This window comes from Mus pahari, unplaced genomic scaffold (genome assembly GCF_900095145.1).
Source record: "Mus pahari unplaced genomic scaffold, PAHARI_EIJ_v1.1 scaffold_6812_1, whole genome shotgun sequence".
Classification (NCBI taxonomy): domain Eukaryota; kingdom Metazoa; phylum Chordata; class Mammalia; order Rodentia; family Muridae; genus Mus; species Mus pahari.
The window spans coordinates 7595-31131 of NW_018392708.1; the positions used below are offsets into that span (position 1 = coordinate 7595).

Below are 23537 nucleotides of genomic sequence, written 5' to 3' on the forward strand. Positions count from 1 at the left end.
AAAGAACAGCCAAGTTACTCTCATATGCAAGAATTTACCAAGGCCTAGGAAAAAGTGGGGTTGTGGTATTGTATTATTCATGATAAGGTCTGCTAGAGCAGAGCCCCCTGGTGCTAGCTCTCACAAGGCTCAAAGGAGTAGCACAAATTGTGACTGGGGTGTGAAATCCTTAGCTGACCCTAGGCAGGGCTGATTTATCTTTACTGTAAACACTGCCTGGTTCCTGTCGGCCTTTTGAAGGTTTCCCTCTGTTGTGTGTCAGATACTTCAGTGTGCCTTGCCTGCTGTGACACAGAACTCCTTTGTTTTCTGTATTATAGAAGACTGGTGTTCACTTTGTGAAAATACATCCAGATACAGCACTTCCTCTGGTGTTCGTTCTTGTTTGTCATTCATTTCTTGCTGACTCCTTGCTCACCTGTAACCAGAACCCCATTCCCTGCAGATCGGAGACCCAATTGAGGTTCGTCTGCAGCAGTTGGCCTGGAACTAGCTCTGAGAACCAGGCTGCCCTTAGAATGCAGATCTTCCACCTGCCTGTGCCTCCCCAGTGTCAGGATGAAAGGTGTGCAGTGCCACATTTGGCCTCTTCACTGCTTAGCAACACTGAAATCACCAGCCTGGGCTTGCAAATAGACCTTTATTATCATTGAGGAAGAGAACACACGACCCACTCAGTTTTCAAGAGTAGATGTTCAAGGCATATGCCATCAGAGAGTAGGGGGCATGACCATCTCTCACCAACTGAACTATGCTCACATCGTCACATAGCAAATTGTTAATGAAGCTGCCAACAGGAAAAAAAAAAAAAAAAACAAGAGATCAGTGCTCAAGTGGGAGTCATTTTTATCAACTATAATTAAAGGACTGTCTTTTCATCACAGTCCTGAATCTATTTAAAACTTTTAAATACTTGTTGCTAGCTGGAAAGATGGCTCAATGGTTAAAGCACTGACTGCGCTTTTAGAGGTCCTGAATTCAATTCCCAGCAACCACATGTTGAATTACAACCATCTGTAATGCCATCTGATGCCCTCTTCTGGTGTGTCTGAAGACATCTGCAATATACTCATGTACATAAAATAAACAAATAAAAATATACCTACTTGTCATGTATGTATGTGTATATGTGTGCACTCAAGTATGTGTGTGTGTGCTCAAGCATGTGTGTGCCTGTGTGTACCTGAGTGTGTGTTTGCCTGTGTGTGCATATATAACAATATACATGAGTGTGTGTGCCTGTGCACCTGCCTACATGGGTGTGTTTGCCTATATGTGCCTATACATGTGTGTCCCAGAGTACATGTATATGCTCCTATGCATCAAGTGGGTAGATAACAACTTGTGCAAATCAGTTCTCCCCTTTCACCAAGCAGGTTCCAGAGACTGAACCTGTCAGGCTTGGTGGCAATTGCCTAAACTGCTGAACCATCTCAGGTTAATTTTGAGTAAATACGCACATTGGCAAAGGAGGACTACTGAAGAAATATGGTTTTTAGCTTGGCTAATGTGCATCAAAGCTGTTTGCAGAAGTTTTTCCCTTCCCTCTCTGCTTAAGGAATTTTCCCTTTTCCTGCAAAAGTAAGCAAGTTCAATAGTTCAGTACCACCGGCCCCTTCCCCTTCTGAGAGGGCTGACTAAGAGGTCATGATGGCCACAGCTGACCAGAGCAAGATTAGCAGTTCTCAAAACTTAGCTATAACACAGATAACAATCCTTGGAAACCCTGCCTCAGTTTGAATTCCAAGATAAACCACAAACTACCCTAACCTTGATGACAAAGTTTTCTGGTACATCAATAGCTGATCACTAAAATTAAAAATATACTATTGCTTTGCTAGCCAATAATGATATTATTGTGAAGTCCCCTTTCCAAAGGGGTATAAAAAAGCTGTAATTTTGACAATCAGGGTTGACTCTCCCTGCAAGGCTGAGCAACCCCACGTGCATCTAAATAAATACCTCGTCATCGCAGCAATCTGTCCTCAAGCTGTGTTTCTAAGAGTCATGTTCTCAACACTTGGGCCGCTAGGGGCCCAACATAACCATCCATAGCATGTGTTCCAATCCCAGCACTCTGCAATAGACCTCTGAACCATTTCTCAATTCTCAGTTGTTCAGTACATTCTCTAGCTTAAGAACAGACCAGCTGGGTGTGATGCCACAGACCCATAAATCACTTCAACTTAGGAGCTGAGGCCAGAGAATCGACAGAGTTTGAGGTTAGTCTAGGCTACATAGTGAGACCTTGTCTCAGAAAAAACCAAAGGTTTTAATTCATAAATTTATTTAAAATTGAGTTCTGTTCCCTTAGTCAAACTTGGTCCACTCAGAGTGAATATAGCAGTGCATCCCCTCCCCACTAGGGGGTGTGGAGATGATGGGGCACATGTCAATCATTCCATTATTTACTACTGAGGGAAACATCTACTGGATCACTAAGGAGCTCATAACCGTCAGGCCTGCCCTGGGAAATGACACATCCTCCTAACTGTGACCTTGCAGACTATACCCCAAACCTGTCATCCACACCCTTATTCTGCTTTGCACTGAGATGGTAAAAATGTCACCCCTATCTCCCTCCACCTGGGATGTGGCAGACACAGCAAAACTCCCCGAAATTTTGGGGTAAAGTTCATTACCAGAGTTCATCCTTTACATGTGGAAGCCCCAAGGTTCACTCCCCCAGCACAAGAAAGACAAAGTACCCCCCCCCCAACTGGTGTCTACAGAGTCAAAGGCAGGGCAAGCCCAAATACATTGAGGTCCAACCACTGACACTAGATTCAACAAGAACAAGTTTCTAATAATTAAACCAGAAATGTGAAATCAGAGGGACATTCCACCTGATCATCTATAGAATGACAGACCCCAATGACAAGGGATGTTTCAGCACATCATAGAAGCCATAAGGACAGGGTCCAAAACCTGAAGGAATTAATTCCAAGGAAAAATCTGAGACTAGGTGAGAGGGAGAAGTTTCAGAAATTCAAGGCAAGCCTTGGATACATAAAGTTTTAGGCTACCCTTAACTATATAGCAAGTTTCAGTACAGTCTGGGGGTATACAAGATATCCCAAAACAACAACATATATGCACATGATCAAACGCACACACACACACACACACACACACACACACACACACACATTTTACATAGCCAAGACTTTCTTGAGCAAAACAACAAAACTGAAGCTATCACAGTATCAGATTTTAAAATATATCACAGCAAGCTGTTGTGATCAAAACAGAATAAATGATCATGTCATCAAACATATATATCAGAGCCTAGGAGAAGAACTGCACTTTTATCCTTTTGTTTGTTTGTTTTTTTTGTTGTTGTTTTTGTTTTTTAAGGACAAGTAATAGGCTCTCCAATAAATGCTGTCAGGAAGATTCAAAGACCACCACATTCTTATACCTCCCACTACTCAATAATTCAATAATCATCTCATAACTCATTGAAGGAAAGACTAGATCTGAGACTGGAAAATGACTAAGAGAGAATCTGTAGAAAAAGCTCCATGACTTGGGTCTAGGCAGGAGTTCTTGAATAGGGACTCCCAAGTACCAGCCACCAAAGCAAGAATTGACAAAGGGGACTGAATCAAACTACAAACTCTCCACAGCACAGTGGAAGAAACAAACAAACAAACACACACACACACACACACACACACACACACACACACACCAGAACTTTCCAAACAACAAGCACCAAGCAAGAGAACTAAGAGAATCCTCACAGAGTGTGGAAAAATTGAAATGAGTTTTCAGTTGTGTAGCCCAGATTAGCATTGAATTTGAATGCTGCATAGGCTAGCCTCAGACCTGAGGTAATCCTTCTGCCTTAGTTTCCTGCATTCTGGGATTACAGCTGTGTGCCACTATGTTCAGAGGGAGAAATATCTTTAAGTCATACATGTAATTTAAATTATATTGATAGCTTTTCATGTGCTGGTGTACATCGTCACCTGTAACAATGGCTCTTTGGATGTGTATGCATCCAAATAAAGGGATCCTGGGCAAACAACTTTAGTCCCAGCACTCTGGGGGGAGAGACAGGTGGATCTCAGGGAAGAGTTCATGGTCAGTCTCTTTCCAAGACTGCGTATGCTACACAGAGAAATCCTGCAAGTGCGGGGACTCATTTTTTCTCTTCCTTTTTTTGGAGATGGAGTCAGATTGTCTTGCTAACAGGCAATCAGTATTTGCTTCAGCATCCCGGGTGCAGGGTTTGGGGACTGTACCACCACAACATGATCACTGAAAATAATTTGGATGAAGGCAAGTAAAAGTCAAAGGAAAATTAGCCAAATGGAGATAGGCAGCTCACTGAGGAAGGAACCCAAGAGGGGGCCACACTCAGGAGAACCCGTCCTGCCATTAAAGACAAGACATGATGAAGCAGTTCCCCCACTTCTACTGTGGGCCTGAGACTGTTGACAGAACTGTTTGTACTGGAATGTGAAGAACTAGCAATTCTTTCTTTTCCTTCCCTCCCTTCTTTCCTAATACATAATCTTGCTCTATGCCCTGGCTGCCCTGGGACTCACTCTGTAGGCTGGCCTCAAACTCAGAAATTGCCTGCCTCTGCCTCCTAAGTGCTGGGACTAAAGGCGTGCGCCACCACAGCCAGGCCAAACTTTACTTTCAATGCATTGGTGTGAAGGTGTCAGTCAGATCCCCTGGAACTAGAGTTAGAGACAGGTGTGAGCTGCCCTGTGGGTGCTGGGGATTGAACCCAAGTCCTCTGGAAGAGCAGACAGTGCTCTTAACTGCTTAGCCTATTCTCCAGAAAGTACCCAAGGAGCAAAACAAGTCTGCAGCCCTATAGGAGGAACAACAATATGAACTAACTAATGCCCCCCAGAGCTGTGTCTCTAGCCGCATATGTAGCAGAGGAGGGACTAATCAGCCAGGAATGGGAAGAGAAGTCCTTGGTCTTGCAAAGATTATATGCCCCAGTACAGGGGAATGCCAGGGCCAGGAAGCAGGAGTGAGTGGGTTGGGGAGCAGGAGGGAGGGAGGGTATAGGAAAGAGGATAGCATTTTAAATGTAAGTGAAGAGAATACATAATAAAACATTAAAAAACAAATTAATGTCCGGTTAAAGTCAAGAAGCAGAGCTTACCCGTACAGTGACAGATGTCTCATATTTTGCAGCCGATAACACTTCCTGAGCAGGGGGCTTCTCTCCTCCCATGCGTACACATCCAAAGAGCCATCGTTACAGGTGACGATGACATGAACCGGGTCCTTCAAAGAACACCCAAGTGACAGTAGGCTGGAGTCAATGTCAGATCAAAGGACAGGGGGAGGCCTAGGAGAGGCTCATCAGGTAAAGGCACTTGCTGAGCAAGCCTGGCGCTCTGAGCCCATGGAAAGGGAAAGAAAGAGACTAACGCCAGGAGTCTGCCTGTGACCTCTGCAAGTGCGCATGCACAGACAAGTGCACATGCGCACACCCCAACAGTATGACGTTTAAAATGTAAATCTATTTTTAAAAAATCCCACTGGAGAAGCCAGGCGTCGTGGCGCACGCCTTTAATCTCAGCACTCGGGAGGCAGAGGCAGGCAGATTTCTGAGTTCGAGGCCAGCCTGGTCTACAGAGTGAGTTCCAGGACAGCCAGGGCTACACAGAGAAACCCTGTCTCAAAAAAACAAACAAACAAAAACAAAAAACAAAAAAAAACACTGGAGAGGAAAAATTCCAAACATACCACACAGAGTCTCATGATCATTTCTGGGATGTACTGAAATGTCTGCAGATGGACACCGTTCATGCTGAAGAGCAAGAGAGAGAATTCAGTTGAAAAAACAATCACGTCCTTATCACTGACTCCAATCCAGTTCGGGCTCTCCTCGTGATATGGCAACAAGAAGCTTGCTATCAACTTTCCTGTTCCAAACAAACACAAAATACAGGGGCAATTTTTGCACTCATTTAAGTAGGAGAAAAATCCTTAATCCTTACTGGAAAGCACATCCTTGCTTCCTTGGCATGCTAGTCTGAAACAGACAATGAATACAGTCCATTGGTCTGACAATTCCATGTCCTGACAAGTCCATGACCTTGGCCATGGAAATTCAGGCTATGACACAGGGATGGTGTGGACAGTCAGTAGCTCAAACATTGGAAAGACAACGGTATTAGGAAAGGTAGAACCCAGTCTCTAGTGCATGACAGAAATGGAAACATGTCTCCCTCAGAAACCCATAGATCATTGCTGTAGTGATCATCAAGCAGGCACAAGTTCATATCTGGCCAAGGAGCCTCCTGCTCCCTTTACAAAATCATCGTATGGAGCGTCATCATACAGTGATCCACAATCCAGCACAGTCCAGTGGATCTCCCTGGTCTACAGAGCAAGATACAGGTTAACCATGGCTACACAGAGAAACCCTGTCTTCAAAGACTGGAAATATAAAACAGTGACAAGTATTTATAGCTTACTATGAGCACTTGGGGGAGACACAGAGAATTCAGGATTTCTTTTAAAAACTGTTTTTACATTATTATGTTTGTGCAGGTATTCATGCCAGAAGCACACATGTGGGAGTCAGGGGACAACGTGAGGGATTTAGATCTCTCCTCCATCATGTGGTACCCCAGAAATTCAACTAGGCAGTCAGGCTTGGTAGGTAAGTGTCTCTATCCTCTAAGCCAGTGCTTTTCAACCTTCCTAATGCATCCTATTGAACTGTAATACTGATCTCATGTGGCATTGGGGAGAATTCCTGCCCAGCCATAAAGTTGCTTTCATGGCTATTTCATAACGGTATTATCAATTGTGATTTAAGTTTTTTTTTTTTTTTTGGTTTTTTGAGACAGGGATTCTCTGTATAACTCTGGCTGTCTTGGAACTCAATTTGTAGACCAGGCTGGCCTCAAACTCAGAAATCAGCCTGCCTCTGCCTCCCGAGTGCTGGGATTGAAGGCTTGCGCCACCACACCTGGTGATTTAAGTATTTTTGAAAAAAGAAGTTAGACATATGGGTCACAACCCACAGGTAGAAAACAATTGGTGTAAGCCATTTTTCCACCCCATCTTATAATTATTTACTGCTTGTTCTGTGGTTTTTTTTTTCTTTTGAAACAAGGTCTCACTATGCATAACTGGCTAACAGAGAACTCACTGCAGACATCAGGCTGTCCTGGAACCCAGCGAGATCTGCCCGTGTCTCCTTTGAATGCTGGGATTGAAGGTGTGCACTACCATGCTTGGTCTTTTATTTTTCTTTTTTAACTTTATCAGTGTGTGCATGTGTGTGTGTACACGTCTGTGTGAGTGTATGCATGCATGTGCACATCGGTGTGAGTTTATGTATGCATATGCACATGCTAAACAATCTTCTCAACTCCATCTTTCCATTTGTGAGACAGCAGACTCTATGCAGTTTTCCTGACTCAGTCTCCTGATTTGGAGCATGTGCCATCATGTCTGGCTTGAGAACTTTCTAAGGTTTACCTTGAACAGTTACTTTGTTCCTGATTTCTTCCAGCTTCATATCAAATGTTGCAAACTTTGTGATTTGGGGGAAACCACTTCTGGACATCAGGGTTATCCTGTCTTCCCTTCTTGGGGTCCAGAAGACTGCTTGGCATAAGGAAAATTCAAGAATGGTAGAGACTGGGTCAGAGAATTCTGATGTCCTCAGAAAGCTGTTCATGTAAAACACCTGCAGAGAGTATTGCCCAGGGGAATCAATGAAGAGTAAATCTCTGCAGCCTGGCACATTCGCACTCCACATGAGGGGCTTTCGGAAAAAAAAAAAAACCCAGAGTGGCCACATCTGTTCTTCAACCAGGACAGGATGGAGCAGTCATTGTTGCCACTCAAGGTCCGAATATCTCACCCTCTTCCTGCCCCTCCCATCACATTCAGAGACAGAAAGGAGTCCCTGACTCAGGTCAAAGGGCACCTCAGTCACCCTACTGCAATGGATGCCTCGGGCAGAGGTTGGTTAAGTACATTTTCCCTGTGCAGGGAACCAGTCCAGGGCTGTGCTGGGCTATTTTTAAAATTAGGCATTGAGACTGTCATAGTGGAACCCAGGCTACTTTGAAATTATATCAATGTATAAACATAAATAAATACGCTTGGGCCCTGAGGAGTACTTGGCCTCTGAGCAGACCATCTCTCACCTAAGAACCGGGCACCAGAGAGCTGGCAGGTGAGAGAGAAGGCAGTATATAAAGCACTGGGTATGGTAGCACTTAGTTGATATCTGTCATGGCATGTCAGCCAGTGATAGAAAATTGCTTTGAGTTCAAGGCCAGCAAAGGTGTCTGGGGACTGTTATTTCACCTACCGTCATCCTTTGGCCGAGCCACATTTCAAGGACACTTCACTAATAGACATTTGCCATTGTGACTGGTCAGGTGACTGCTACCAAGTACAGTATTCTTTCCTGACAGTCTGATGGCTTTTCTTATGATAGGGCTTAGGAGAGGGGGAGTGGCCTGTCTGGACCTCACTGAGGGCTCAACTTTCCCACCGTCTCCCATCTTCACTCTCGAGTTGCTAGAACACACCTACCTTTGGTAAAATATGTGGGTGGTTCTTACTCAGTAAGACCCATTTCTTCTGAGGAGAGCAGGAGATATCATCAAAACCATGTGGGAAGACATTGACTGTGGAAATGAGGTGTAAGTCAGGAATCCTGAAGATGTAGAGGTTACCCAAGGTATCGCCTGCCTGAAATCAGAGCAGCAGCACCCGGTCAGTGGGGGAAGGTTAAGCATGGAGGAAGCAGTGTTCTCTGCTCTGAGATACATCATGTGTCATCAAGTCCAGTACTGAGACCCAAAGCTGTGACCAGCCTGCCTCACAGAGTGTCTGCGCTGATCCCATGGAAGAAGGCTCTCTAGACCTGGGGGAATGACTCAGTAGGAAACTGTGCAGAGAGACAGAGATACAGAGAGACAGAAAGAGAGAGACAGAGGAAGAGAGAAACAGAGGGTGAGAAAGTGTGTGTGTGTGTGTGTGTGTGTGTTTATGGTGTGGGGGGTGCGTGTGCGTGTGAGTGTAGCTATGTGTGTGTATGTATGTGTGTATGCATGTATGCGTGTTTGTGTGTGTGTGTGAAGGGGTGTGGGTGGGTGGGTTCAATTCCAGGGCTCCAGTGGATTTTTCTGGCCTCCAAACCTGCTAATGAGACATAGACACACATGCAGGCAAAATATTCAAACACAAGTAATTTTTTCCTTTTGCGTTTTCAGACAGGATTTCTCTGTGTAGCCCTGGCTATCCTGAAACTCACTCTGTAGACCTGGATGACCTCAAACTCAAGAGAGTCACCTGCCTCTGTGATATCTACCACCATACCGTGCAGGATTTTTTTAAAGTAACTTTTGTAAAGCACGCTAGCCTATGTCTTTAAGCCCAACACTCAGAAGGCAGATGTAGTCTGATGTCCGTGAGTCAGATCACCCTAGTCTACACAGTGAGGTCTAGGCCAGCCAGGCATACATGATGAGACTCTGTCTCAAACACATGGGTAGGGTACATGCAAAGATTTTCCAAGCCCTAAATCACTCTTCCCTAGGACTCACTGGGACATCAACACTATCCTTTTTTCTCAATATCTGATAAAATGCTCAATTTTCTCTCTATTGTCCCTACACAAATGCAAAGATTCAAAAATAATAAACAATTCAAAGACAAGAAGATGTAAAATCACTTAGAAAAGTAGCATGTCTGTGCATGTGTGTTTGTGTGTGTTACATGTATATTTCTGTATGTGTATGTAGATTACATACCTGGGAATACATGGAAACCAGAGAAGGCTGCCAGGTATCCTGTTAGATCACTCTTCTCCTGATTTCCTCAGAGAGTCTCTTGTTGAACCTGGAGCTAGGCTGGCTTGGCGACCACCAGTCTAGTCCCAGTGACCCTTGTGTTTCCATCCCCAACAACACTGGGGTTAAAGGCACATTTAGCCACATCCCACTTTTTATGTGAGTGTCAGGGATTTGAACTCATGTCTCCATGCTTGCACAGCAAACACTGCTACCCAACGAGCCATCTCTCACCAGATCCCAGGAAATAATTTTAAAATGACGTTTTTAAGAGAATGGCAAAGGGAAATGTACATGAAATAGGTCAAAGGATTAAAGGATAGCAATATTTATGCTATACTGTGATTGACTCTCAGCATTTGCAGAGACTCCAAGATTGCAAGTTAAAATTTGACAGTAATGGGGTCTCAAATTGGCAAGTGATTTGTTCTGTGTGACTATTCCAGATGAGGGGTCACTTACCAAGACCATCGGGTAATCCTTGGAAATGACAGCTTTCAGTGATTTGCATGGAGATTCCAGGTTGTTAGTTGCCAGAGCTTCCCTGCTGTGACAGTCCCACAGTTTGATAGTTGATCTTATATCTACAGTGACCGCAATGTGCATCTCAGGGAGGGTAGTCAACAGGTTGATACTGGCCGGCTGTACTGGGCTTACCCAGGTTATAACACTCTGGAGAACAAGAGCATCACCATGTCTTATCAACTCTAGTTCAGCTGCTTTCACCCACCAGCTTTATCTGGAAGCCTCATCCAGACTGGAACCCTTTCTTACTTACTAGGAAAGAATATGAATGTATGAGCTGGTGAGATGGCTCAGTGGGTAAGAACACTGAATGCTCTTCCAAAGGTCCTCAGTTCAAATCCCAGCAACCATAGGGTGGCTCACATCACAAACAATAATATTTGACAACCTCTTCTGGTAAGTCTGGAGATAGGTACACTGTACTTATATATAATAATAAATAAATTTTTGGGCTGGAGCAAGCAGGGACTGATTGAGCAGAGATGACCAGAGTGAGCAGAGCTGACTGTAGACAGCAGAGGTCCTAAAAATTCAATTCCCAAAAACCACATGAAGGCTCACAACCATCTGTATAGCTACAGTGTGCTTATATACATAAAATGAATAAATAAATCTTACAAAAAAGAATATGAACATTCTAAGCATCCCTCACTGGGCATGGTAGCACATGCCTAGAATCCCAGCCCAGGGAGGCAGAGGCAGGAAGATCACTAGCAGCTTGAGGCCAGTCTTGTCTACATTGTCAAGTTGCAGGCCACTTGGGACTACATTGCAAGACTATCTCAAAAAGAAAAAGAAACCCAGGGCTGGAAAAATGACTCTGCAGTTAAGACCACCAGATGTTCTTAACCAAAGGACCTGAGTTCAATTCCCAGCACACACATGGTAGCTCACAGTTGTCTGTAACTCCCATTCCAGGGGATCTGACTCCCTCACATGGACATACATGCAGGCAGAATACCTATGTACATAAAAATAAAAAGAAACACAAAGAAGAAAACCAACATCTAAATGATCTGGGACAGGAGTGGACAGGAACACAGGACAAATACATTATGCTCAGAGGCGAGCACACACTCACTATACAGACCAGAGAGAAGAACATGGCTGCCAAGATGGCTCAGCAGGGAAGAGCACCTGCCACTGAACCTGATGACAGGATTTCAATTCCCAGGAACCACATGGACCTGGATACCAACTCTCACAAACATGTATGAAGAACAATCACTGACCCTGTGCTCAGAGCCATTTCACCTTTTACTAACAGTGCCAACAGGGAGCATGGGCCTGTCATCACTTCTAATTGGGCTAGGTTTCTTTGGGGGGTTGTTTTATTTTTGTTTGTTTGGTTTTTGGTTTTTTGAGACAGGAACACTCTATACCCTGGCTCTCCAGGAACTCTCTATGGAAACCAGGTTGGCTTCAAACTCACCTGCCCCTGCCTCCTGAGTGCTGGAGTTAAAGGCCTGAGCCACCACTTCTGGCAGAATTAAGTTTTACAACACATGAAACCTAACTATTCACAATGAATCAATTCCAAAACTGGTTATTGGTACATCAATGCTTATACGTTGCAAATGAGAAAAACAGGTTTCTCTACCAGGATTTCCTTTTGCTTAAAAAAAAATTCAAGGGGCAGGAGAGATGGCTCAGTGATTTAGAGCACTGGATGCTCTTCCAGAGGTCCTGAGCTCAATTCCCAGTAACCACATGGTGGTTCACAACCATCTATAGTGGGATTTGATCCCATCTTTAGACATGCAGGTGTACATGCAGATTGAGCAAATAAAATGTATAACTCTTTAAAAATAATCACACACACACACACACACATACACAGGCACACACTCTACCAGCAGCACAATTGATGACAAAAAGACAAAAGCATAATTAATTTCCTAAAATATCAGAGGCAGCAATCAATATAGCTATTTAAAGATATATCTTCATTCATATGAAAATCATTAATAATATCTCCTTGCCTCTAAATGTAATCTTTCCTTTGAGTCAATCTCTCACTAAAATGTGACTCCTACATTGACACCTTTGAAAGGCAACCAGTTGAAGGCCTTATTACCATACAGACATGACTCAGTCTCAGGAGGTTGAGGTTCAGCTCCACTCCTGGCTCCCACTGCTAGGTATGATGATGATGCACCTCAGGATCCTGCCTGGCACATAGGAGGCAGAGGTAGGAGGGTCCCCATGAGTCCAAGGTCAGCCTGAACTCTAGGATAGCCTGATGTCGTCCTAAACAGCCTCCTCCCACCCACCTGCCAAAAACAAACAAAAACCAAAATCCCCTAAACCTCCAACATCAGGATCAGCCTGTTCACTACGTTACATTTTGAGTTTGCTGTGGGAGGCAATGTTTATAAACACTGAGACCATAACTAAATAAAAACCCTTTTCTTGGGAGTGTTTGATCAACCCTTTACTTCCACCACTCAGGAGGCAGAGGAAGGCAGAACTTTTGAGGTGGAAGTTAGCATTGTCTACATAGTTCCAGGCCAGCTTGGACTAAAGCTTGGACCTTATCCTAGACAAACAGAACCAACCATCCTCAAGAATGGATTTATGTTCACTCCATTAGGCTCTGTTACCTTTTAAAATAAAATAGTTGAGAGAACGAAGGACAATCAGAAATACACTTTGAGGTTGCAGCATTCACCCGGTTCTCTCCTACACTGGCTCGGCAACTGGCCATCTCACCAGTCAGAGGACACAAGAGAAAAAACTCTTGTATAAACCATCAGGGACTGCACAGTGGGAATCTGGTGTCATAATGCTGAGACAAGCCAGGAGTAATGTCCTCAAGAACCAAAGACACAGCCAGTCCTGTGGTCTTTCCCACTGGTGTTAGGGTCCCCACCATCCCTCTCTCCCAAGGCATCATATGGGCCCCTAGCACTCACAAAACCATAGAGAACAGAGATTCTACCTACAGAATCAACCTACAGGTCAACAATGCTACCACAGCTCTAGCCCTGTTTCATCCCGTAAGTCAAACAGCTCAGGAAGGTACCAGGAGAACTATGCTCAGTGCAAGCCACGCCCTTTATGTTGAGCTCTTGGGGCAGGTACCCCGAATCCTGGTAGACACTATCAGAGAAAGAAGGATGCTTGAACAGTTGTGTCAATTTCTCTACCACCCAAGAGAGCAGAGGTCCACTGTGCTGCCCAGTCAAGGAGTTGGGGACAATTATCCTAGTGCCACAGCCAATGAGAGGGCAGAGTCAGCTCTCCCTACTACCACAGGTGGTGAATTGAGAAAGCGAAACACCCCTGCATCCATGCCAGCAGATTGCATCTACGCACACCTGTAGAACATTTCCCTCATCAATCATCAATGTGAGAGGACTCAGCCCACTGTAGGCAGTACTCCTGCCAGACTGGTGGTCCTGGATGGTATAAGAAAGCTAACTGAGGAAGCAATGGAGAGCGAGCCATAAAGAATGATCAACCCTCCATGGCCTCTGCTTCAGTTTCTGCCTTGGCCTCCTCTGATGGACTGTACCTTGTGAGTCCTTTCCTCCAAGTTACTTTTTTGGTCATAACCTTTTAACACAGAAACAGAAAACCCACTAACACACAAACTTGTAGCCAACCTGTATTATGTGGTAATTGTTAGTTCTCAAGACTCTCCAAATGTCCAGAAATGAGATCAAGCTGGATTACGGGATTTCTGACAGTTCAATAAAAGCCATTATAATTCAGGAACTTCTGAAACCAGTTCCTATCTGCCAAAAGATAACTTTATCCTTGTTTTTGTTACTGTCATAATGTTACAATGTGCTCTATTTATTTACTAGATACATTCTAGAACAAGTAAACAGATTGTCTCACTTAGATAATGGCTTTCAATCTTGTCAGAAATCTTCAAAATGTAATGTTAAATGTTTTAGCTTACTATAATAGACAGAGAATCCCAAATCCTGACAGTGAAACTTTTTTTGTTTTGTTTTGTTTTTCGAAACAGGGTTTCTCTGCATAGCCCTGGCTGTCCTGGAACTCACTCTGTAGACCAGGCTGGCCTTGAACTTAGAAATCCGCCTACCTCTGCCTCCCAAGTGCTGGGATTAAAGGTGTGCGCCACCACGCCTGGCCAACAGTGAAACTCTTATTGCCCAAGATCTCTGAGTGATATGGACACAGTGACAAGACTGTGTAGAGTGTGAGAATCACTGCTCCATTGCCATGCCTGATGCCAGGGATTGGCCTAAACTGTGGGCAAACAGAAGATATTCAGAGAGTTAAATGTCTAATATTACCTAAGACAAGTGAGTCATTTCTCCCACGCCCCTCCCCCACATGAAAAAGCTTCTCATCTTCTGGGTCTGATGGATGGCCAGACTACCTCTGCCCAAGTCTCCATGGAATTGTCCACTGTGGGTCCCACCAGATGAATGACTCTGTCTTCTCCAAGGGACACAACTAAGCTGACAAGGTAACTAGAGCTGTGACCCTTAGGGGCCAGACTTGTCTCACCTACCACAGAACATTCTTACACTCCTCCAATGTCATTACTTCCTTGACATCACCCCTCATAACACTAACTTGTCATTTCTTTTGTCTTCTGCTTCAGATCCTGACTTCAGCCTACCAACACCTTAATGTCACACAACCTGGCCACATTAAAGATTGCTGGCTATGTGTAGCCCCTGGAATTAACTCAAATAGCGAGTTACATCTTTTCTGATGACTCTGTCAAGTAAACTTACATCACCTTTTACCAGGTGCCCCAACTCTGATGTTGCTACAAAGCCATACCTTTTCTCTATCTTTTTTTTTTTTTTTTTTTTTTTCGGTTTTTCGAGACAGGGTTTCACTGTATTGTCCTGGCTGTCCTGGAACTCACTTTGTAGACCAGGCTGGCCTCGAACTCAGAAATCCGCCTGCCTTTGCCCCCCCGAGTGCTGGGATTAAAGGCGTGTGCCACCACGCCCGGCAATTTCTCTATCACTTTTTACTATAGACTTAATGTGTTTTTCATGATAAACTATATAATCAACTATCATATTCACATGGTCAAATTTTCAAGTTTCCTTTACTTGTCTTTCAAATGTAAAGTTAAAATGTGTTTCATCATGGTAAATTCAGAAATTTTTTTTTGTTTCCCAGATAAAAGGAAAAAAATCCTTCTTACTTCTTCTGTTCCATGAACGGTTTGTGTCATTTCTAAATTCATCATAGAGTGTATTCCTGCTGTTAACAGATTTATCTCATTTGTAAACATATGAGCTCCAGAAAATCCACTCAGATTCACCTTTCATGGACAACACAGACCCCATCTAGATAGGTACACCTGCCAATCAATAGCCAAAGTTCCTACCTCTTGCCTATTCCAGAGGGTGGGATTCCTCTCTGTCCCCTGGGATTGGGACTCCTCTCAAACCAAGCACCAAGACCTAACAGTTTCTAATGTACACCGAGAACATTTCTTTTTCTCCCAAAAACACTTGACTTTACACTCTTCCTCAAAAATACATGAGTGTTCCAGCACCTTGCAATGTCCAGGTGTTTACTCAAAATCTACAACCACGACAGCTCCAGAGAAGCAATCCGCACTTGTGCCATTGCAGACAGACACAGACACAGATGTTTCTACTGGACCTGCTCCTTCCTACCCACAGATGGTCTCAAAGATCCTAGTGAGCAAGGAAACAACTGACTCTAAGACCAACACCCCATCTCCATTTTCTTAGGTTTCCCAGACATGCTTCCCCAAAGTCAGCAGGAAGCAGCTAGAGATCACAAGGACCCTATTCCTGCTTCACTGTCATCTCTTTCTACTTTCTCCTTTTTAAAATTAAACCAAAATGGACAAATGTTAGCATTCCTTCTGGGCACCACCCGACAGTTACCTGGCAACAGCCAGGTAGGCCTGGCTTGCTATAAAAGGGGCTGTTTGGTCCATACTCCCTCTATCTGGCCTTTCTGTCTGAATCTTTTCTCTCCCTAACCCATTTCCCTCTTTCCCCTTACCCCTTCCCTCTCCCTCTCCACAGTTTTGAACCTGCCTCTCTTTTCCTCTCAATATTTCTTTCTCCCTTTCTCCCTCTCCATCTTTCTCTGCTCTACTCCCTTCTCAACTCCACTTCCAATGCCCTTAATAAACTCTATTCTACACTATACCCACCATATGTCTGGTACCTCAGGGACAGAGATGCTTCAGCATGGCCTGCCCACTGAGGCCCCCTTCAACCTCATGATACTCTACTCTACAAAGCATTTCCTGGTCTTAAACACACGACACAGTCTACTTCTTTCTCTGTTTGCTTTGGACACTTTTATACCTCTCTGGTCATTCTCCCAGATCTACAATAAAAATCTTAATCATATCAAGGAATAGTAATGTCAGCAGTTTCTTTACTGAACATCCACAAATAGCATGAAAAAAAATCAAAGCATTTCCAGCAAAATCAGGAACAAGACAAGTAGATCCACACTCTCTGCTCTCAGTCAATATGGTATTGTTTTAGCAAGAACAAGAAAACAAGAGAAACAAAGAAGAGGGAGGGAGGTGAATAGGAAAGAGAAGCCACAATTTCCTCATTTGCAGACACTGTGAGCCTGTATTAGAGATCCTAAAACTCCTCTGAAAACTCATAGAAATGATAAACTTCCTGATAAAATTGACAGGCTGCAATGTTAACATAGAAAAAAAATCACTACCCTTCCTACAGAATACTAAACAAAGTAGGATCAGGGAAGCCTTCTGATTCAGAGCAGCCTCAAACACCACCATGAAGGGGCCTGATGAATGGGGTATATGCTTTTGGTTCCAAGCAGGCATAAGTTGGCAGATCTCAGAGTTCAAAGCGAACCTGGTCTACAGAGCAACTGTCTCCCATGGCTCTTACACAGTTAAACACTGTTTCAAACCAAAAACAAACAAACAACAACAACAACAACAAAAAAGCAAACCCTGGAGTAAGGGGCCAGAGTGATGGTTCAGCAGTACATAGCAATTAATTCTTTTACAAAGGACCCTAGTTGAGTTCCCAAAGCCTACACTATATCTCACAGCCTCTTGCCTCTGCCAGTCAGCATCAACCATAAATTAATACAGGCACACATATATAATCAAAAATATATCTTGAAAAAGAGTACATAGGAGTAGATCCAACCTTGTATGAGAACATTCTTTATGATGAAAACTTTGAAACCCTGACAATCCTTGCAGAAATGGCTTAGCAGAGGATCTGAGTTCAGTGCCCACAGCCTCAGTGCACACAGCTTACAATCATCTGCAACTACAATTTTTAAGGGACCTGACACCCTCTTGTGACCTACACAGGCAGCAGACACAGATGGATTACAATACATATATGCACAGAAAACACTCCTACATAGAAAACTATTAAATCTAAAAGCAAAAAAAGTAAGAAGAGGGAAAATCAGTAATGGTAGTCCAAACCATTGACCCAAGCACATGTAAGCCAAGGTAGGTGGATCTATATGGAGACTTCAGGACAGCCAGGTCTGTACAGGGGGATCCTGTCTCATCAGCACCAGCAACAAAAAGATGAAATTAGAATTCATATGAGAGTAACATTTGCAACTCATCGACCAGACTCACCTTGTGAATATCCCAGGTGGAAATTGTGTTCATGGAACTCACCATACAGATGACTGACCTGCCTTGTCCATTTCTTGTTAAGCCACACCCTGAGATATAACATGCATATCCATAAAATCCTGCAAGGAAACCCCAACAATATGTGGACACCAGACAGTTGAGGGGTGAGTCAAACTAAAGGAGGTATTGTTCCCTTCCCTCTGCCATGTAGAAGGCTTGGATAAAAGCTATGGAAAAGATGAAGGGAGGAAGCCAAGCACACTACAGGCTGGTCATTGGTTCAGACACATTTACCCTTTAATCTGTTTCTATAGATACAAAATAGGTCTGGGGCCTGGGGCTTTGACTCCCTGGGCAGAGTTCACTGTTCTGTTCTGAAAGACCAATAAACAGTAAACCATTACTCATTTGGAGGCAGAAAGATCCGAAGTTCATGGTCACTGGTGTGTGTTACATGAAGGGTTTGAGGTCTGCCTGTGGTACATGAGATCCTGTGGAAAGAAAGAGAGATAGAGAGAGAGAGAGAGAGAGAGAGAGAGAGAGAGAGAGGTGAGAGATAGAGAGAGAGAGGTGAGAGAGGTGAGAGAGACAGAAAGAGGGGGAAGAAAGAAAGGAAGAAAGAGAAAAAGAAACAAAAGGAGAGAAAAAGCCAGGTATAGAGATGTACCAGTCCCAGTGAAGGTGAGCAGCAGACCTTGAGTTTGAGGACAGCCTAGTCTACAGATCAAGTTCCAGGCTAGCCAAGGCTAAAGAGCAAGGCCTTATCTCAAACAAATGGAAAGGATAAGATTCTTCCCTTCAAAAAAAAAAAAAAACAGATTCCACAAAGTTGTCTTCACACACACACACACACACACACACATACTGCCATGTACACATATCATATACAGACATACTGAAAATAATAAAAGTAAAAAAACTTAAAAGAGTCTCTCCAGCAGAAAACTGTTCTGAGGAAGTTTTTAGAAAAAAAGATAAATACTAAAGCCTATTTGGTAATTTCCCCCCATTAACATTTCTATATGATTGAGTAGGGTACAAAGCCTTCAGGGAAAGGGAGCGATAGGGCTGGTTTTACGATGTTGAGCAACCACTCAGCAGATCACAGATTGGCTCCATGGCAGGACTAGCACAGCAGCCCCACCCTGTTAAACTGCAGTTCCCTTCCTCTTATTAAATGAGAACGTAGGACTGCACAGAACGGGAAAAACCAAGTGGGGGTCTCTTCTAGGTACTCAAGCCCATACCACACTCCAAAGGAATTTCCTTGTAAGTGAAATCTTCTGGCTTTGCCCGGGTCTTGGCATGTTCTTGCCATGTTCGGTAAATGAAGAACTGCTTCCATGTCTCTTTGCCCTGGAGCTTTAGGGTGACCAGGTCACAGTAGAGCCATCTCTTCTGACACAAATTCCTGCAATGCACAGTTGCAATCCAATCAGGCTGACCCCAGTCACCTCACCTTAGAGCCAGGGTTACAGTATGCATACTTTTATTCACTAACCATCCTCATGCAGCACAGATCCAGGTCCAGAATCAGAAGGCCTCTTCTTTCCTTCCTGCCCCATCTTGTTCCCTCTTCCCATCCCACCCTGCCCCTCTCCTTACCTCCACAGGACATCACTGCTTGCAAGTTCATTCCAGTTCTATGGGAGAGAAAAGAATCCTTAATCCAACAACTGCCCCCTCTCCTGCTCTCAATTTGTTCTCTGCTGGGCCTACACAGGTTAATCAAACAGTCCTAGCTCTCCAGGCCCAGCCAGCCTGGAGTGACCTACCCCAGCAAACACAAGTCACCTTGTGAGGGCCCAGAGGAATGAGGGCCAGTCTCAAAGGTCTGACATGGAGTCTCAAGGATGCTTCCTATCAGCAGCACGTCTTTGCATGGCAGCTTGGTCTTTTGATTTAGCAGAATTTTGGTATCACTGTTACTGTTCTGAGATAGGGTGTCTAGTAGCCTGGGCTGGTTTTAAATTCTTGTGATTGAGTCTGAACCAAACTCCAGCTCATCTTGCTTCCACCTCCCAAGTGCTTCAATTACAGTCCTGCACCACCACTCCTGCCTCATTTACCCGGACTTGAGGTCTTCCCAGTGGATAATGCTGACCCATGCCCCTTAGATGTATCTGTTTGCTATTCTATAGGTTGGCACTTCTGTAGGTCAAGAGAAGCAGTGGGGTCCCTGAGACACTAATGTGTCAGAGCTTAGTAGACAGGTCTGAATACGGTAAGTTTAAGGAGAAAAGGAGGGAAGGAGGGAGGGAGCAAGGGAGGGATCGAGGGAGGGAGGGAAGGAAGGAAGGAAGGAAGGAAGGAAGGAAGGAAGGAAGGAAGGAAGGAAGGAAGCCAGGAAGCCAGGAAGCCAGGCTGGGTGAGTGTGGTGCTGAGGTAGCAGAGACTCCAAGACTGAGTGGGAAAGGCCAAAGGGGCCTCATGTAGGGTGCACCTAATGGAGGAGTTCAGCCAAGGAGCTTTTACCTTATTCACTTGGGCAACCTGTAGCAAGCTGTAGGCATCCAGATAGGAGAGTATTTTCATCAATGGCAAACTAGGCAAATGGATCTCCATCTTATGTAGCCTAAGTCCACACTGACTCTTCTTTCTCCTCCCCAGCTTTCTCTGATTTTAAAGACTTGGCCAAAGATTTAGCAGGATTGCCAACCACAGGTCATCAGGCTTTGATTGGAGCAAGCTACAGCTGTGTAGACTCTCAGCCTGACTCCCCACCCCACTCACTGGATCCAGATGCACTCAGCTGAGAGTGCTCACACCTTAACTCACTCCACAGTGATTTTCACTGAGTAGATGAGCTCAACAACCCCTTCCTGGCACTGTGGAGACCAAAAGCACATGATCTGGGGCAGCCCCGATTGATGATGTACTTGTCAGAACTTTCTAGAAAATCCCGAGTAACACACTAATTTTCAACAGGTTCAATTGCTTATGTGAAGCCCATTAGGTTTCTTCAAATTACTGGTGTAGGGAATCTGGTTTCCATGTTCATGTCTACCCTGAGAACTGAGTTAGCTCAGCAGGGCCCACCTCTCTGTGCCTGCACAGCCTCTGAGGTCATGTGCTTGTGTACTTAGCTTTCCAGTAGAAAAGGGCAGTCAGAGAAGACACCTAACATTTACTGCTGGTCTCTATACATGCACATGCATGTGCACTGGAGCATATAGGTACTTTTACACATACTTCACATGATTTCCAGGCCATCCTAGGCTAAAGAATGACAATTTTTTGTTGTTGTTGTTTTTTTAAAAAGAGTAAAAGCGTCATGCTGATTTTATTCATGCTGGCTATATTACTAATAGAAATCAGAATGGATTTTCATTCTAAAATGCCCTTCTCCTGTGCATCCACAGGTAGAGCTTATGTCCTGGACCCTTGGTGACTGTGCTACTTTGTACTGTGAGACAATAACCCAAGGAACCCAGCACTACAATAGAGTGCACACAGACATACACCATGGACATACACATGTATGCATACATACAAACATACATATACAAATTGGATATATGTGTATATACACAGAGAGACACACTGTTTAAACTATGCTCTCTACTGATTCAGATTGAAAATAATTTTGAAGACTGCAGACCCCACCACTGACTTTCCTTCCACAGAGTTGCAGGTTAGAATGTGTATCGGACAGCAAAACCAAAGCAGTGTGAAGATGGGACTACAGGCCACAGAACAGGCCCTGAGAGGAGCCAGAGATCTCCGTGTGCTATACTTGCTCTGTTTTCTTCTTTCTCTCTCTCTCTCTCTCTCTCTCTCTCTCTCTCTCTCTCTCTCTCTCTCTCTCTCCCTCCCTCCCTCCTTCTCTCTCTTTTTTTCTTTTTTCTTTCCTTTATTTGATTTTGAGACAGGGTCTCACTCTCTAGCCCTGTCTGAGCAGCCTGAATTTGATATTTAGTCCAGGCCTCAAACTTACAGATCTATCTGCCTCTGCACCCCAAGTACTGGGATCAAAGATGTGTGTGACAATACCTGGCCTTAACCTTTCTGTTTGCTTGTTTGCTGAGCCAGAGGATGTCCCTGGCTTCTTTGGGTGACTGATTTAGATGTTCAAATGCAGAGCTGTTGTAACTCCTTATAACAGACATAAGGAATGGCTACCCTAGAAACCTAAACAATGGATATTATCCATTCATGATGGAGATCTGATTATTTTTACAATGCATAATTGATTAAGGGGTGTGTGTGTGTGTGTGTGTGTGTGTGTGTGTGTGTGTGATTGAATGCGAGAGGATATCATCCTATGATTCAGGCTGGCCTAGAATTCACTGAGGAGTTTATGTTGGCCTCAAACATGAAATCTCTTGCCTGCAGAAGCCAGAAGTGGGCATTTGACATCCTGGTTCTGAGGTTACAGACAGTTGTGAGCCCCCGTGTGGGTACTGAAAATCAAAACTAGGTCCTCTGGAAAAGCAGCCAGTACTCTTAATCACAGAGCTGTCTCTTCAGCCCCTAAACAGTTACTTCTTCTCTGTGTATTTAAACCAGCATTTCAATAATGGTCATCTGGAAAAGGGACCATCAATTGAGCAATAGAGAGATGAGCTGAAAATCATTTTCTGAGGCTCTGATATTCACCGCATGGTGTGAGCTGAAGATGGTTGTTGCAGTAGCTTCCTGAGGCCCATCAACAAGTGAGTGAACATGAGATGAGATCGGTGGGAAAAATACTCTCTGTCCCAGGTTTAGACATTGCTTATCTAACATTGTCAGGGCCCTGTTCTCTGCAGAGGTACTAGAAGACAACCCACCCCTTGTCTCTGCCAGTTCCCAGCAGCTGCCCTGGCATCCCTGGACTTGAGAAGCATCACTCCATTCTCTGTCCCTGCCACCAGTCATGTTCTCATCCTGGTACACATCCTTCTCTGCTTTGTTGTGTCTCACTAAATAGCTCTGTTGACCTAGGGTCACTATGTAGACAAGGCTAGACATGAACTCACAGGGATCCACCTGCCTCTGCCTGCTGCTGAGTGCTGGGATTAAAGGTGTGTACCATCATGCTAAAATGACTTTTGTTTTGTTGTTGTTGTTGTTGTTGTTGTTGTTGTTTTGAGACAAGGTTTCTCTGTGTAGCCTTGGCTGTCTTGGAACTCACTCTGTTGACCAGGCTGATCTCGAACTCAGAGTTCTGCTTGCTTCTGCCTTCCCAGTGTTGGCATTAAAGGCAAACACCACCACCATCAGTTGGCTGGGATGTCTTTCTTTTTAGTTCACCTGTAAATGCATACAGAGCACATCTAGGTAAATTAAGATAATCTCCTCATTTGAGATTAATAATCCAGTCACATCTATGATTTCTTTATTATATGAATGAGTGTGTTTGTGAACTTGAGCACAGGCACCCACAAAGGTCAAGGTGTCAGCTCTTCCTGGTGCTAGAGTTGCTGACAAATATGACCTGCCCCAGGAGGTTCTGGGAACAGAAACTGGGTCTTCTGTAGAAGCAGTATATGCTCTTAATTGAAGAACTATGTCTAAGTCCTATCCAGTCATATATTTTATCATATTAAATAACATTCACAGCTTTGTTATTTAAGGCAATACAAGTTCCAAAAATGGGGATATAGATGTATCTTTTAGAAGTTGCCACCAACACTGGCCAC

General features: G+C 44.1%; 1 protein-coding gene across 4 annotated transcripts; it reads right to left on the minus strand.

Annotated features, from left to right (window-relative positions):
• Positions 1 to 553: 553 nt before the first annotated feature.
• On the minus strand, positions 554 to 20504 carry LOC110315148 (F-box/WD repeat-containing protein 15-like). 4 transcript variants are annotated; one of them, XM_021189279.1, is made up of 10 exons: positions 20389 to 20478; positions 19519 to 19556; positions 19161 to 19324; positions 17914 to 18032; positions 10269 to 10478; positions 8545 to 8703; positions 7474 to 7684; positions 5725 to 5903; positions 5135 to 5259; positions 554 to 620 (listed from the first exon to the last, which is right to left on the minus strand). In XM_021189279.1, exons 1-10 carry the CDS (start codon positions 20476 to 20478, stop codon positions 554 to 556), a joined length of 1362 nt encoding a protein of 453 aa, XP_021044938.1. The 4 variants fall into 4 exon arrangements, with proteins under 4 accessions (XP_021044938.1, XP_021044937.1, XP_021044940.1 ...); XM_021189278.1 differs by having other exon boundaries at positions 620 to 787; positions 20389 to 20504; XM_021189280.1 differs by lacking the exons at positions 554 to 620; positions 5725 to 5903; positions 7474 to 7684; positions 8545 to 8703 and adding an exon at positions 627 to 787 and having other exon boundaries at positions 20389 to 20492.
• Positions 20505 to 23537: the final 3033 nt, after the last annotated feature.